Source organism: Drosophila virilis, chromosome 4 (assembly GCF_030788295.1).
Source record: "Drosophila virilis strain 15010-1051.87 chromosome 4, Dvir_AGI_RSII-ME, whole genome shotgun sequence".
NCBI classification, from domain to species: Eukaryota; Metazoa; Arthropoda; class Insecta; order Diptera; family Drosophilidae; genus Drosophila; species Drosophila virilis.
This window is the reverse complement of record NC_091546.1, coordinates 23638617-23654714: the sequence shown is the minus strand read 5'-3', so window position 1 is coordinate 23654714 and position 16098 is coordinate 23638617. Positions and strand designations below refer to the sequence as shown.

Below are 16098 nucleotides of genomic sequence, written 5' to 3'. Positions count from 1 at the left end.
CAAGTACCCAAAACGAAGATTGAATATTTAATAAGACTTGATAATTTTAATAGGATATTAAAGATTTTCATCAATATTATATTTTGTTGTGCCCCCATTTTCTACTCAATTTCCCAGTCTAATTATAGACTGAAATACAGTGCTGGAAACGCACTCATTTCGCATATGTTATTATTATTTCTTCGAAATTTTGCAACGAAAAATATAAACTGAAAAAAGAAAAATTAAGAGCCAGATTTCCATTCATTTTCCATTCCATAGCAGTTGAATCTAATCAAATCGTCTACAGTACGTCCTTACCAAATTATATTTAAGTCTGCATGAGTTTACTTGACACCAGGCGCACATCTAATACAGATTTTCCTCTTATTGCTTATTGGCTTATTGCTTTTGAAATTTCCTTTTCTATCAATGAGTATAAGCTCGCCAAAATTATTGGCATAACAGAAACACTACAATTCCAATTTAATTAATCGATGCATAACTGATTATTTTATTAAATGGACGTGTGCCCCGCCCTGTAAATAGCATTCAACAGTTAACGAGCTTAGTATGTTTGTTTATATGCTAAATTGTTCTCCACTCGGATTTGGGATCTCATTAATATGCTCCACACTGGACAGCTATTGCCGACCCACCCGTTTTGCGCCGAGTGACACACATTTGGCAGGCAACTAAAGGCCTAGCTCTGAAGTCAGAGAACTTTACTGGCAGCACCCGCAAATTCTCATGTTTTGTTCTTGTTCTGTTCGTGCAACGAAATTTATTGTTACAGATATAGCCAAAATGGTGGGGGGGCGTGGGGCAACAAATGGGACTGGAGGAAAGTAAATTTCCGTTGCGTGTAGCGTAAAAGTCGTGTCGAGATATGCAATCGCAATATAAATTCCAAATAGATAGAACACAACACGGAATTGCGAGGACATGATTTGTTTAGTGGGAGACCCACCAATTCAGTCGGTATCTTCTGCTTCATCATCCAGGCCTAACCCCTCTTCGTCATCATCCTCCTCCTCCTGCTTACAGCGTCCACGTCTGGGCGGAAACATGGCCAGTTTGCAGGCTCTTAGGGTGCGGCGTCTGTCGCTGTTGTTCATGCGGCAGACGATTCTCAGCATGCGCAGCATTTGTTGCCAGTTGCGCCTCATCTTGCGCACGGAGTTGACCAGGCAATACTTGGTATCGGTGGCTTCGATAATGAACCACAGTAGCGCTCCACTCACTGCAACAGGGGTCAGGCTATGCAGCGAGTACTCGTGCAGCCCGTGTAGACAGTCATCAAGGTCAAGTAGATGAATCAGCTCCTGTGTGAGCCAGAAGATTACGCGTTCCACGCCGCACCAAACGATCAGTGTTGCGATCTCGGTCAGCAACAGGCCGCCCACAATCTCGACAAGCAGCTGCCAATGCCTGGCCATGTGCATAAAGCGACATGGATAGATTTTCAAGTCCCATAGAAAACAGAGTGTCGCCAGCAGAAAGACCCAGCTGCCGAAGGGCGGTGAGGGGGAGCACTGATCCTCCGGCTGTTTGATAAAGTAAGAGTAGCCCAGCAGCTGTAAAAAAGCGACTATGCTAATGGACAGCGTCTCCATTACATTTATGTATAACAGATTTATAAATTATATTTTATAAAAATAGCAACAATTTTGGAATTTCCTTTGGCTCAAGTATAAAACCCTTTTCAGTATTCTGTAGCTTGCTTTTTCCTATTTGTTTAATGTTTATGCAATGTAAACTTTTTAATTTATTTTAGGAATTTAATGACACATAAAGGAATACAAAATAGATTGCATATTGCATTAAAAAGAAAAAACATTTTTATTTTGGATTTTTGTTGACTATGGGCAGAGCTGCACTATATTTGGGTAAACAACAGTTTCGAAGGGTAAGTACATATAAGCTATATATATATTATTGGCACTGTCTATATTTACATACGTATGCGCATATATTTTGTATCTATATTTTGATCAATGCGCTTAGTTACACTTGCTTGGAATTCTAGCCTTCAGTTAAGTTGCCCTCACGATCTTATACTCATTATTGACATTTTAAAGTATCCCTAGATATAGTTTTCAAAATATCTATATATTTGGGGAATCTTAAGAAAAATAATGAGTAGAAATGTTCGGCCTGCCGAAGATCAACTATTAGTTTGGCATATTGGTGTCTACTAAAATCTTTTTGAAGCACAAACTTTATATATCATAAATATGATTTTGTTGTCACATCTGGCCTCTTGGAGGTGCCTTTTTCGACGCATTAATACTTTTGTAACAAATTTATAAAACTTTGAAAGCCCAAATTGCTAGTTGTGGCTGGGCCTTAAAGGCGTAAATATAATAAATTTATTTACCCAAATTTATTTTGGAATGCATTAGCTAATTGCTCCGAGGTGTAGCTAATGGCTATACTCAACACATTTGTCTACATTTCTTCCAATTTCTATAGAGTGAGTTATATGCTAATGCAAATATTATATTACTTTGTATTACTATGGGCTTAAATAGCTCGGTTGATGAACACAATTTCAAGTCACTTATTTATTTTTTAAATTCTGATGCCAGATACGAAGGCTCTGGACTTACTCTTAGATATTGTTTAAAGGACCTAACAAACTACACAGATGGGCCTAATGGAAAGCTGTAGACAGACATAAAGTGCCAACAAATTAACATAACATTAACCGCAATTAATCAATTTAAGGATCCGTCCAAGCAGAAGCCAATTCCGAGATGCCAACAATTATCTAGCCATGTTATCTGTTACCTGACTCAAACTGTAAGCTTGTATTTAAGGAATGGGGCCAACAGGCTTGACTAACTGACAGCGGCAGGTCTACGACAGCAAGTTCACACTCACACACACACACAAACTCTCACACCCATATATACTGTGTAACTGGCATTTGAATAGGGTTCGTTGTTGTCGCTGCTTGATATTGGGTTTGCTTCTGGCCAATGGTTGTCTGGCTGCCAGGCTGTCTATTTAAAAATTGATTTGTTGTTATTTACATGCCGCATTATTTATCAAAGATCTCCTTTAATACGATGTTTACTGCCTATCAAACATTATCGTTGTCAGGGTTGGCATGTGCACGGCTCTAATAATTGTGTAGGTGTGTGTAGCAGAGGGGGATGTCCGCTTTAAAAGGGGATTCCTATTGAGAATTCAATTTGTAAGTGTCAATGACAGTTTAGTAGATGTCACCTCTATTTTTTTTTCCTTTTGCCCATTTTTATTGGCATTTTCTCCAGTGAACCGAAAATCCCAGTTGATTTGCAAAGCAACAAGTTGCCCGGCTGATGACCAGAGCGATGGGGAATCCAGTTGGGGTTCGATAAGGTGGCACCGCGTGACTTTTGTTATTGAATGCGACGTGCAGCAAGGCAGCACGTTAAATTGGCAATGCTAACGTATTTATTACCATAATTGCTACAGTTCGAGCTATGTGCACGACAGTTTGTGCGACGGGATCGGAAAACTGTTGGGCTTGCATAAAATATAGGGATTGTGTGTAATTGAAATCAGTCGCTTAGAAAAATCAATCAAATTTGTGCGCGGCGTTTTTAAACGGGTTGCCAGGAAATACACCCGCTGTCTATCTTTATTAAAATAAAATACAAAATTTAAAAAAAAAACTTTGGTTTAATAGACTAATATTTTAAAAAGATAATTACCAATTAAATTTCGATTTTATCATTTTGAATATTAACAGTTTACACGCTAACGAAAGAGCTCACGTTTAGAATCGAATAGATAGTTGATAGTTGTATAATTTTTAAATTAATAAATATTAAAAATATATATAATAAATAAGTAAAAACAAGAAATCAAACGATTAGAAGCAAGGGATAGGGACCAAAGGACACACATTATTAATTAAATAAAAGTAGTCTGAATAATAATATATATATAATTTCATTGGTTTTAGTCTTATTTTCTTTAAAGAATTGCAAAATGTTTAGCATTCATCCTAAAAAATTTTAATATATTATGTGTATGCCAAAAAATTAAATTTGTTTTCAAAGTAATCTTTCATCAGTTACATTCTTGCAACAAAGCATGTGAAGTGCACTGAAGAACACGTAACTAAATAATCACATGAATTATAAATGGCACGTGCAATATACTACAGAATTGAAAGTAATTTAATAATATATAAGCTAATGAGAAAATAATGACTATAATGCCGTCAGTCATTAACTGTGTACACAACTTTAACTGACTGCGAAAAATAATTTGCGCTTTTGTGCTACCAAACTCAAACCGAATCCGAAAAGAGGTTTGCTCGGGATTGTAACAGCCAAGTCATGCACTTAAAAGTGCACGTATGCATGTGTGCGTGTGTGTGTGTGTGTGTGTATTGTACGTGTACATAATTTCACACGTGCAATTTTAATGAACTTTTCACACTCATTACACTCAATGGACAAAGAGACAGAGCAGAGTTGCGCGCACGGCATTCCCGTACACACATACACAGATACAACCGAATACACGGAGCGCCAGTTAACTTCCGGTTCCGGCACTTTTTGTAACCGCACGCAAGACATGTCAGAATGTGCTAGATGCATGTGCTCGACTTGCAGCTATCATGCAATTAATTGGAGTTCTTGATTAGCTTTACAGAAAAAATATATTAAATCAAATGTTCAAAAAATATTCAGATGCAGTATATATTTGTTCAAGATTGAGCGTGATACAAAATACACGATGGAAGGGCAATGTTTTGAAAAAAAAATTGTATTCAATTGGAATTTGTATATACTTATAAATATAATAAGTCAAAAGCTGATAACAGAGCGGCGACGCAAGTATATTCTATATACATACCTATCACTCTTAAAGATTTGTGGCAGTGAAACGGTTGGCAATCTCGGATTAAATAAAATGAAAATACATACATATACTTTATTGGAAGTGTTTGTTATGTCATTTTTAGTGCAATCAAATAAACATTTCACAAAAGGCTGGGTATGTGCCTTATATAGTGTAAAGAATTTATTAAAAGTTAATAATGTTCTCTGCAGTCGTCGAAACACAATAAGGAAAACGATTTGCAGTGTGAATTTTACTGCTATAAAGTGGTAAAGCCGCTTCTAAGCTATGCCGCCTCTGTTAGAGCAAAGGAGGAGCAGTTCTCAGAGTTACAAAAGAAAATAGATAATCAAGATGCACTTATCGCATACTTAAAGGAGGTTATCAGACAAAAGGACAATCTAACCGCCACATCTAATAAAACCATTTTAATTCAGAATGATTTTCTGATTACAATTAAGAAGCAACTTGCGTTAAATGAGGCTCAAATAACTAAAATGGAATCTGAAATAAAATTAAAAGATTCTCAAATTGATAAGAAAAATTCAGAAATACAGCTATTGCAATCCAAGATCAGTTCAGAGCTTGAAAACCTAATCAAGGCGAACACATTACCCTCAAGCTGCCTGGGAAAGTTGACAGATATCTATACGATTAAGGTGCCCAACATAGAGCCCTTCCTTGTACCCTGTGACTCAAAATTGGCCGACAACGGATGGACTGTTATTCAGCGTCGCGTGGATGGAAGCGTGGATTTCAATCGCGACTGGGACCAATACAAGGCCGGTTTCGGTGATTTACATGGAAATTTCTTCATAGGACTAGAGAAATTACACCATATGACTTTATCGCAGCCCCACGAACTATATGTATACCTTGCGGATTTCGAGAATAACGCACGTTATGCCAAATATAGTCACTTTCAAATTGGCAACGAGTATGAGTCGTACAAGCTAAAAAAACTTGGAACTTATTCTGGAAATGCTGGTGATGCCTTTAAAATTCATTTAAACATGAATTTTACAACAAAAAACAATGATAATGATACTTCGATGAAAGCGAACTGTGCTCATGATTTGTATTATTTTCGAAATAAACAAACTGAAAATTTAACTTTGATAAGATGTGCTGTTCGGCCAATTTCTCTCATAAGATCGTGTGTTTGCTGACAGACAAGTAGATGGACTGGACCTTGATAAGTGCAGGGTATAAAGAGATAGAGAGAGAGAGAGAGAGAGAGAGAGAGATACTTGTCTTGTCAAATCGTGCGCATAAAACTTTCCCCATGAAAAGTTGTACCTTTGCCTGAAATGTGCCCATTTTCCGACTCACGACAGGTTGACAGAAACAGTTGCAAGTACAACAACGACAACAACAACAACAACAACAGCAATGACACCGACAGTAGCAACTGATAACTGGATAAGGTAACAACAATGTTGGGTGTCATCTACTGGATGCTGCACACGATGTGGTCTCATTCGCATTCTACGTGATCTGTTGAGCTTCTATCGAGGCTTGTCAAAGGTGGCCATCACTTCCGGTTGCGTTTCCCCACCTTTTTTGGTGCAGTTCCGTTTGGCTATACTTGTGCCGCGTCTCAAGCTGCCGCCCTCGAGACAAATTGAATTCGTGCATTTTTTGTGCAGCGCATACAAATGGCGAACCAACTGGCGGCGACGTTGACTTTGTCGTTGAGGTTTCAATGTTGCCCTCACATCGAGTACTTTCATCTTGTTATATCATATGTTACGCATTAGAGTCTAAATAATTTGATTCCTAAAGAAAAAAGTGCATTCTTGATAAGAGAAATAGATAAAATATGTCAAATAGTCTTGATTATTGTTTATTTTATTGTAAATAAGTAGATGGACCTACTTCTGTAGCTTCATTGGACGATCCTTTGAATTGTATACTATTAATTTCTCAGTTTTGTTTTTATGAATGCCAGATTTACAGATACATTAGTTCGATTTCCCTTTGCAATAAGTTGAATTTATTATTAATGTGATCGACTTCTGCTGTCATAAACTCGATGGAACATAAAAGGGTATTCGGTCTTCGACTTCGACTGGCGATTTGAAACTTTCGTGTTTTTCTGGCGCATCCTGTGCCCGCTAAAAATCACGCTAATTGTCGCATGCCAAATGCGCTGTCGTCGGCATCATTGCATACAACCGGGTGCAGAGCAGGGCCGAGCACAGTGGTTGCGGTTGAGGTTCTGACAGGGTTCGTGACAGCTCTATTTGCATAAATTTGAATAAGAAATCGTCTGGAAGGTCTTGCGGGATTAGTAGACGGGGTACATTTGGGGTACAACACTGCAATCGCATTAGGCCAACTTTAAATTTTAACAGTAAAATTGATTTCCTATGTTAATTTGTTTGCAAATTTGTTATTACATCATTAAATGTCATCATTAAAATATACAATTAAATTACAGGTTAGTTAAGAATAGTTAAAGGAGTGGTTAATACAAATACATTTACTAATCGAGTTATATGTTGACACGCGACGAGCAAAATTTCGAATGTATTTCCATGTTTGACCCTATTTTTCTTTTGGTCTACCTTTCCGCTAAAGGCTGTGTCATGTTTTGACATGGAAATGCACGTCGTGACAGCTGTCGCATCCGCAGTTGCAGTCGCAGTTGCAACAATGCTTGGCATCTCATTTTTATCCGTTGGTGTGTGCTGCATATTATAAGGGCAGGGTCCCTACATAAGCAAAGTCAACGCTTTCAGCTATTAGAAAAACAATAACAAACACTTCGCCAGCAGCACCTAACAACAACAAAGCATTCCACGGCACCTGCCTCCTCTTCTACCCAAACAAAGATAAAGAGCGACGGTCAGCCACAAGCCGAACAATGATGACGATGCCGATGATGACACCCAGGTCCCAAAAGCCCCATGCATAATTTATGGGCGTGTGTAGTACCGCAAGGGGTGTGTAGGGGCAATGCACTGGCCAAGGGTGAAGGATGGGACGGGTGTGTTGCATGAGGAAAATTTGCATTTAAACACATTTTCACACTCATGAGCACCAAATTTGTGTAACAATTGCAGCTGCTCCAAACATTGGCTTTGATAGCAGAGTCAACAGTGAAGAGAAAAGGCTTTAAAAATACATTGGGCAGAGTTCAGTTACAGATTTGGTTAAATAACTGCCGCATCTATGCAAAGTTTATCTAGCACATGAGTTCAGTAAATTTTAAAAGTCAAACGCTGGGTAATGGGAAATTGATTTATGGATAAACACAAAAAACGACCGCAAGAGGAATAAATAACATAAGTCCATTAAGTTTATCGAATCGTTTAAATACCTCTTTATAATTATATAATTATTATTATTATTATCATTATCATTATTATTTTTATTATTATTATTATTATTATTATTATTATTATTTTTATTATTATAATTATTATTATTATTATTATTTTTATTATTATTATTATTAGTATGATTATTCAATAATTAAATTGTCTATATTATTTATATAAGAGTATTGAATATTCGACTCCCCGCGGCTAGTTCATGCTCATATAGGACTTTTCAGCCATGTACTTAAATGCGGTTAATAAGATGTGCACATATGTGCAAAGAGGAATAGTTGGAGAAATCGCGCGCTCTCTTTCCGTCGCTCTTTTGGCAGCCGTGACATTTTCCGATTGCGCATTCGCCACGTTGCCCGGCTCAAACATTTCAATTAGCTGGGCCAACAAAATTTTAATAGTTGTCAGCTGCACAGACTTGATAAATGCCAAAGTGCCAGCCAGTTGCTAGTCTTAAAAGCTACCCCTCCAGCCCTAGGCCCCCTCTCCAGTTGCCCGTGTTGTAGTCCTCGGGCCCCAGTTGAGAGCGTTGCTCAGCCTTCAGATTTCAGCTGTTTGTCCCTGGTTTGGCTGCACCTGACATTCAAACATTTAAAACACGATTTTCACATTTACCTTTCAATTTAGCATTGTTTTCTCTTTTGCCGTCGTTTGTCGTAACTTTAGCGTTGGCTTTGCTCCTGTTCTTATTCTTGTTTTCTTGTATTTTTATTTATTTTTCGTTTATTGTTGTTGTTGTTGTTATTCTTGTGCTTGTCTGAAAGAGGCGACATATTGACAAAAGTGTCTAGCTGCTTGAATTAAATTACGCTCCACGGTGCCAAAGATTCGATTAGGTTAAATCGAATTTCTTGGTTTGATTTTTGCCAATAAAAACACAAGCTAAGTCATTGTGCCAATAACTCGGCACCACTCGACATCTCTTACCCCTTTTGACGTCAGGCTAAATGTCTTTTTAAGGGGCGTTAGGATTTTGAATCTGCGCTTTGTAATGTTGCCTTTTCAGTTTAACGGAATTTCGCTTTTATTTACAAAATTTGTTAGCTTCTTAAAGATATATTTCCGATCAGAACGATTAGCTGAACCGACCCGTTCATCTGATTAATCTCCTTGTTTCTACTTAAAACCTAAGTTTTTACTTTATGCTCATATTAAATAAATTTATAAAATTAAATATTTCAGAAAATTAGCTGAAAGTAACACAAAGATAAAATGCAGAGTAGATAAATTTAAACTAATATAATATTATGAAATGAGTTTAAATAAATGTTTAATTAACTTCTTCTAGGGTATCTAAGCCAAGGCGCCTTTAGAAAGTTCATTCCTTTTCGTTATATTTTTTTTTCTCTTTTTGGCAACATACATAAATAAGATTTATAGGGGTAATAAAATATTTCATGCCCGAACAATTTTCAACTGTGAACACACCTCTTGTCAAACGACTGAGCAGCAGTTCTCTGAAGCAGAAATCGGGCACTTTCCAGTTAATATGCGAGCTGTTAGAGCCATTCCGCAAGTTGAGTTGCCTTCTGCAGTTATTTATATTACATATATTTCACCAACACATAAGTGTATTATCCTCTACTAACTCTGATAATAAATTTATTTCATTTTCGTACCTCACTTCCCAATGTAAGGAAAAGTATACTCTTGGGTTTGTTTACTTTTAACGCGAGTTTGACCGATGTTATGTATTAGACAACGCGTTTTAATTATAGCCCCACAAAAGCCTTATTTTGTTAGTTAGCAAATGTATTAAAATGTATAAAATAATTACCCTCCATATTTTTTAAATTCTGTAAAAGAGTATCTCACAGTCGGCTACTTCCAACTTTAAGGTACTTATTTATTTTCCAGTTTGTCACAATTAAATTTCTATATATTCTGGATTCGATTAAAACGATGGCAAACCTGCACATTTCTGGCATATTCTTTTTAATTTGAGTTAGGAGTGCACGAATATATACAAGAACGGTAGACGGAATATTTTTGCTAAGCTGTATAACTTATATCTTTATTGAAGCGGCTCTTAAAGGGATTAAGAATTTTCCGACAGCTAATGGACTATAAAATATTAAACCTTGCACTTGGCTTGGCTATTTGTGCGTCGTCAATGACAGCTAATGGTTGTGTGTATTTAAGTATCTGATCCCCTGTTGACGTTCTTGTCATTGTTATCTACTGAATAGGCTGGCTCATTGCTTCAGGCTATGCTTTTGTGTGCGTGTGCATGGGTGTATGGGCGTGCTCAAACAGTTTAATGCCTGGGATAACAAGGCGCATCATGTTACAGTTACACAGATACCGATATATATATGTACAGATATATATATGTCGGAACAGAGAAATCACTTTCTTTGCAATTAGGCATACTGGCAGTACAGCAAGTCCCGAGTGTCGTTATAGTCACAAAATAATTATATTTTTAGGAGCGAGCACGTCTGTTCTCTATGACTTCCACTTTTAGAATGAATAATTTTCATCGTCCTCGAGCATACTACTCATGCTCTTGTCATTCTATATTCTTCTCTGACTTTTAGTACTGTTAGTGAACATTCAACACTATAGCAAACTGGACGTTATACAACACACTCGGGCCATGCTCGGCAGAGACTATCTTTTTTTGTCTCACACCATGCTTTCAGTAGCAACCCTAATACAAGTAGGACAGTTATGTTAAATAGCAGTACCTTCTGTCAAATTCTCTGATTCTTACTAACACTTAATCGTTAGCATTCAAAATAATACTCACAATAATTTATTGGATACACGACACGGCCTTCCTGACATTTCACACGTCCTCGTGTGTACATTTCGCTTAGATCATGCCATAGTCAAAATTGTTGGGTAAAATTTATTAGTCATTACTTTACTTTAAGAATAGCTTTACAAACAGCAGTATCATCGGTCATTGTAGGTTTTATTTTTTTTTATTTTTTTTTTTTTTTTTTTTTTTTTTTTTTTTTTTTTGTTGTTGTTCTGTCATCACACGTCTATAGGCTCTTGCTGCCCAGCAACGATAATATGGAGCGGATCCATACAGGTCTTTCAACCTCTGACCCCCGCCATAATATCACCCGCTTCAGCACGCCATGATCGAGCACTTGTGCACGGCGTGAGTATTATGGTGCGGTCTTAGCCATCGTGTATGAGCCCAACCGCACTCTCTCTTAGTGCCACAGTGTCTTGAGCAATGTCCTCAACATTGTCACACTCATCATCTCTCAAATCTATCAACTCCTCCGATACATTGTTGCTTGGAAAAGCTCGCAAATACTCATGTGCATACTTAAACGTGCGCTTACTCGTCAATGACTTTAATAAATATCTGTCTCCATCAAGTATTTCGATTATCTCAAAAGGTCCCTTAAACTTGGGATCTAACTTCGTTTGATTTCGTTCTTCCCTCTTGAGTAGGACATGATCACCAAGCTTATATTTTACAATTTTTGCTTTATTTTTATCAAACCTAGCCTTATCATATTTAGCGTTATTCACCATGTTATCTTTCGCTTGTGCTCTTATTAAATCTTTATCAATTGTTTTTTCATCTGATATTGTTATCATTCCTAACGGCCTTGCCTCTTTACCGATTAGCAATTCTAACGGACTATATTTCGTTACACGATTTGTCGTGCAATTTATTGCCAGCTGTATGTCTTTTAAAGCGTCTTGCCAGGATCGCTGACTACTCTCAACCGCTGTGAGCATGCTCTTCAAGGTGCTCATGACACGCTCTACTTGGCCGTTTGCTCGACTGGCGCCCGTCGCAATCAGGTGTAAACCTATCTTCTGCGAAGAACAAAATTCCCTAAACCTTGTGCTAGCAAAACATTTACCCTGATCAGCTATGATGCGTGCCGGCACTCCGAATAGTGCAACAGTTTCTTTGACTGCCTTAATGCAGTTTTCCGTATTAAGGTTCAGCGTATGTTGAAGGTGAACAAATTTTGTGAATGCATCAACTTGAACTATGATGTACTCTTTTAAGTCGTTTTTGCCACTTAATTTTCCGGTTATATCAATATGCACAGTGTGCCAGGGTATGTCATCTTTAGGAATCGGGTGCATTTCTATTTGTAGCTTACCAGATGGTGGTTTTGACACTCTACAGGTAATGCAATTTTCTACAAACTTTTTCACATACTTGGACATCTTCTCGAACCAGTAGTTGGCATACATTTTGTCTAGAGTTTTCTTCCACCCTAAATGCATTATGGCTTCGTGAACATTGTTAATGACTGACCATCTAAAGGCTCTAGGTATTACAGGCAAACATTTTGTGCTGCCATTTCTTTGAATCCTTCGATATAATACTCCTGCTCTCAATTCGTACGACGCTGAGATAGCTTCTCCCATCTTATGGTTTCGCAATTTTAAGGTTATGGAAGCAATGTCAGAATCTCGTTGCTGTTCGGCTAGAAGCCAATCGTCGGTTATCTCAGCTAGGTTTATGTGCATTTCAACCGTTTTCGCTGAGGATTTATAATCAGTAGGCAACGGATTGCGCGAGAAAAAATCAGCATGTAACATGCGTTCTCCCTTCCTGTATTCAATGCTGAAATCAAATGATTGCAGATATGCCCACCATCTATGTACCCTTGGGGTAAGGTTAATTTTTTTGATACTTGCTTTCAGGGAGTTGCAATCTGTATGCACAATAAATTTTTGACCATGTAAATAATGGCGGAAGTGTCTTACTGCGTTGTAAACTGCGAGGGTCTCAAGCTCGTATGAATGATATTTTGCTTCAGCCATTGTCGTACATTTGCTGTAATATTCAATGACTCTGGGTCTATTTTCTATCTTGTGCATTAAAATAGCACCATATCCAATAGAACTTGCGTCTGTATGTAATTCAATTGGCTTTAGTGGATCGAAGATTGTCAAAACGGAGTCATTAGTCAAAATTGATACGATTTTTTGACGAATTTCCTCATATTCCGGCTTCCAGACAAATTTATTATTCTTGGAGGTGAGATTATATAAAGCTTTCATCTGCTCAGAAAATTTTGGTACGAATTGCCTAAAATACGAGGCTAGGCCTATGAATTGTCGCACCTGCGTTACTGACTGCGGTGACGGCAATTCGGCCAACGCTTGTATCTTGCGTGGATTTGGTCGAATTTGACCCGCTTCAACCAAGTATCCTAAATATTCTATGCTTGTTTTCAAGAACGAGCATTTTGTAATGTTAAATGAGAATCCAGCTCTAGACAAGTTTTCCAAGACCGTTTGTAGCCTTTCAAGTGCCTCTTCCTTTGTCTTCGCTAGAATTAACACGTCATCTATATAGACGATGGCATACGTTTGAGCCAAATCACCCAATGCTCTCACGATTGCGCGCTGGAAAATCGAGGAAGCATTTTTTAATCCAAAAGGCATGGCCAAAAATTCATACTGTCCTTCTGGCGTGACAAAAGCAGTGCGCTCGATAGAGTCTGGGTGTATTGGAACTTGGTAAAAACCACTTGCCATGTCTAAACTGGAGAAATATTTGCCTTCACTCAGTCTATTAATTTGATCAGAAATCAAAGGCAGCGGATATTTGTCAGCGACCGTATTAGCATTCAGTTCCCGATAATCGACACATAGTCGATCGGTTCCATTTTTCTTTCTTACCATCAGCATTGGGCTTGCAAATGGAGAGCAACTAGGACGTATAACGTTTGCGTCTAACAATTCTTTTACTTTATTTCGCACGACTTCTTTTTCTTCTATGCTTAACCTATACGGACGCCTTTGTACAGTTTTATTTGGGTCAAGCAGGCGGATTTCAAGTTCACCCGTAGTCACTCGCGTTTGAGGAATACCCTCAATAAATTTATCAGCATAGTTTTGCAATAATTCTAGCAGACGATTCTTATCAGTGTTGCTTAATGCTCTATCGTTATTCAGATGCTCTACGTAACTTATATCTGGCACTTTTATTAGTACATCAACAGTTTTGGTTTTGTACATTTCAAATTTGTCGGCCTCGATGGAGACTCCAAAGCCTAATCCGAGTATATCACGGCCTATCAATACATCGTATTTCAAAAACTTATCCATTATTACATGAAATAATATTTCTAAGGAGTACTGATCAATTTTAACAGTAGCCAAGATTTGCATAGTGCTATACACAGGATTTTCTCCAATACCCCTCAAAACTATCAAATTATTAATTCTTTTTCCGGAAAATTTCTCGGCACAACTCTCTCTGATGAGCGTACATTCCGCTCCAGAGTCAAAACAAAATGGAACGAGCTCACCAGATTGACGCAGGATTCCTTTTGGCTCGGACACACAACAGATGTTTATACGCTTGTCATGTGATCCAACACCGCTCGTAGAAACTCCTTTCGTACATGAAGACGCAATGTGGCCAGCATCGCCACATTTGAAGCAGGTAACGGCAGATCGAACTTTAGGTAATGCTGAGTTTTTTGACACGTTGCCTTCTTCATACTTCCTCTTGCGACATTCGACCATTTTGTGTCCGAGGTTTCCACAATGATGACATTTAATGCCATATGTTTTCGATCTCTTGCGATCTGGTTCCATTGGGATATTTGGCTGTAGACCTCCATTTGACCTTCCATAAGCATAGGCCTTCAGATGCTGTTGCATCTCGTCTTGACTTTTAATATTAGTCGTATATAACATACGTTGCAGACTTTTGTCGATTTTCGATGTATGTGCCAAAACAACTGAGACTGCAATTTCCTCCATGTTCGCTGTCTTCCATTTGGATAAAAGTGAGGTCACAAGACGGCTCGCATATACGGAGAGGCATTCGCCATCATTCGGTCGGCCATTAAAAATGTTCATTAAAGTTGCCGCCGATGTTTCCATTCCCACGAAACGTTGCAAAAACAATTCCTTAAAATTTTGCCAGTTCATTCCAGTATAGCATATTTGAGAAAGCCAGGGCGAGGCGCTTCCTTCTAGGGAGCCGCTGAGGGTCATCACCAGTGTACTGCCCTCAATAGGATTATCGTCAAGTATTATGTCCACAGTTTTGCACCAGGCATTTGCATCTGCGCCTGCAATGTCCGGGTTGAACTTTGGCAACGAGATGCTCTTCTTTGTTGAGGATGCTGAATTTGACATCTGCATTGCTTTAATAATCTCAAGAATATTTCGATTTTGAGATTCCAAAAGCTGACGCCACGAATCGTCAGAATTGCCTCGTGGAGGGGCATCGCCTAATCCCACTTCTGATGTCGGAACAGAGAAATCACTTTCTTTGCAATTAGGCATACTGGCAGTACAGCAAGTCCCGAGTGTCGTTATAGTCACAAAATAATTATATTTTTAGGAGCGAGCACGTCTGTTCTCTATGACTTCCACTTTTAGAATGAATAATTTTCATCGTCCTCGAGCATACTACTCATGCTCTTGTCATTCTATATTCTTCTCTGACTTTTAGTACTGTTAGTGAACATTCAACACTATAGCAAACTGGACGTTATACAACACACTCGGGCCATGCTCGGCAGAGACTATCTTTTTTTGTCTCACACCATGCTTTCAGTAGCAACCCTAATACAAGTAGGACAGTTATGTTAAATAGCAGTACCTTCTGTCAAATTCTCTGATTCTTACTAACACTTAATCGTTAGCATTCAAAATAATACTCACAATAATTTATTGGATACACGACATATATATATATACATGTGTGGCACGCGGCCAGGTGCTTAGCGTGCGGTTGTCTGCCTGTGAGTATGTCTGAGTGTATGTGTGTGGATGCAACAATGGCCACAGAATGCTTCATCGCCAACATACGTGTGCTCTAAACTGTTGGCTCTAATGCAATTGCTGTCATTTTTAATGGTTTTATAAGTTGCACTAAAGTCGCCCGACTATGTGGTCGTCTATGCTTCGCTCAGGCACTTGTATATTTGTTGGACTTTGCCAGACTCAGTCTCTGGCTCTCACTTCGCTTTGT

The 16098-nt window shown here is 38.2% G+C and overlaps 3 protein-coding genes across 9 annotated transcripts in view; 2 read left to right on the top strand and 1 right to left on the bottom strand.

The window, feature by feature from the left end:
- Shawl (Shaw-like) overlaps positions 1–16098 on the top strand; it is a 103649-nt gene that overhangs the window by 70985 nt on the left and 16566 nt on the right. For 6 of the 7 annotated variants that reach the window (XR_004304510.2, XR_004304509.2, XR_004304511.2 and 3 more), the window contains one exon: positions 1757–1888. The exons of the other annotated variant lie outside the window; for it this stretch is intronic. The gene's annotated coding sequence lies outside the window, so the exon portion shown is untranslated. The remainder of the gene's footprint in view (positions 1–1756; positions 1889–16098) is intronic. 7 annotated transcript variants of the gene reach the window in all.
- LOC6634111 (uncharacterized) lies at positions 499–1742 on the bottom strand. The gene has a single exon (XM_002057843.4). The coding sequence runs from the start codon at positions 1593–1595 to the stop codon at positions 954–956; it is 642 nt and encodes a 213-aa protein (XP_002057879.1). The 5' UTR covers positions 1596–1742; the 3' UTR covers positions 499–953.
- Positions 4840–6664, top strand: LOC6634112 (fibrinogen-like protein A). The gene is made up of 2 exons (XM_002057844.4): positions 4840–4980; positions 5037–6664. Exons 1-2 carry the CDS (start codon positions 4897–4899, stop codon positions 5991–5993), a joined length of 1041 nt encoding a protein of 346 aa, XP_002057880.4. The 5' UTR covers positions 4840–4896; the 3' UTR covers positions 5994–6664.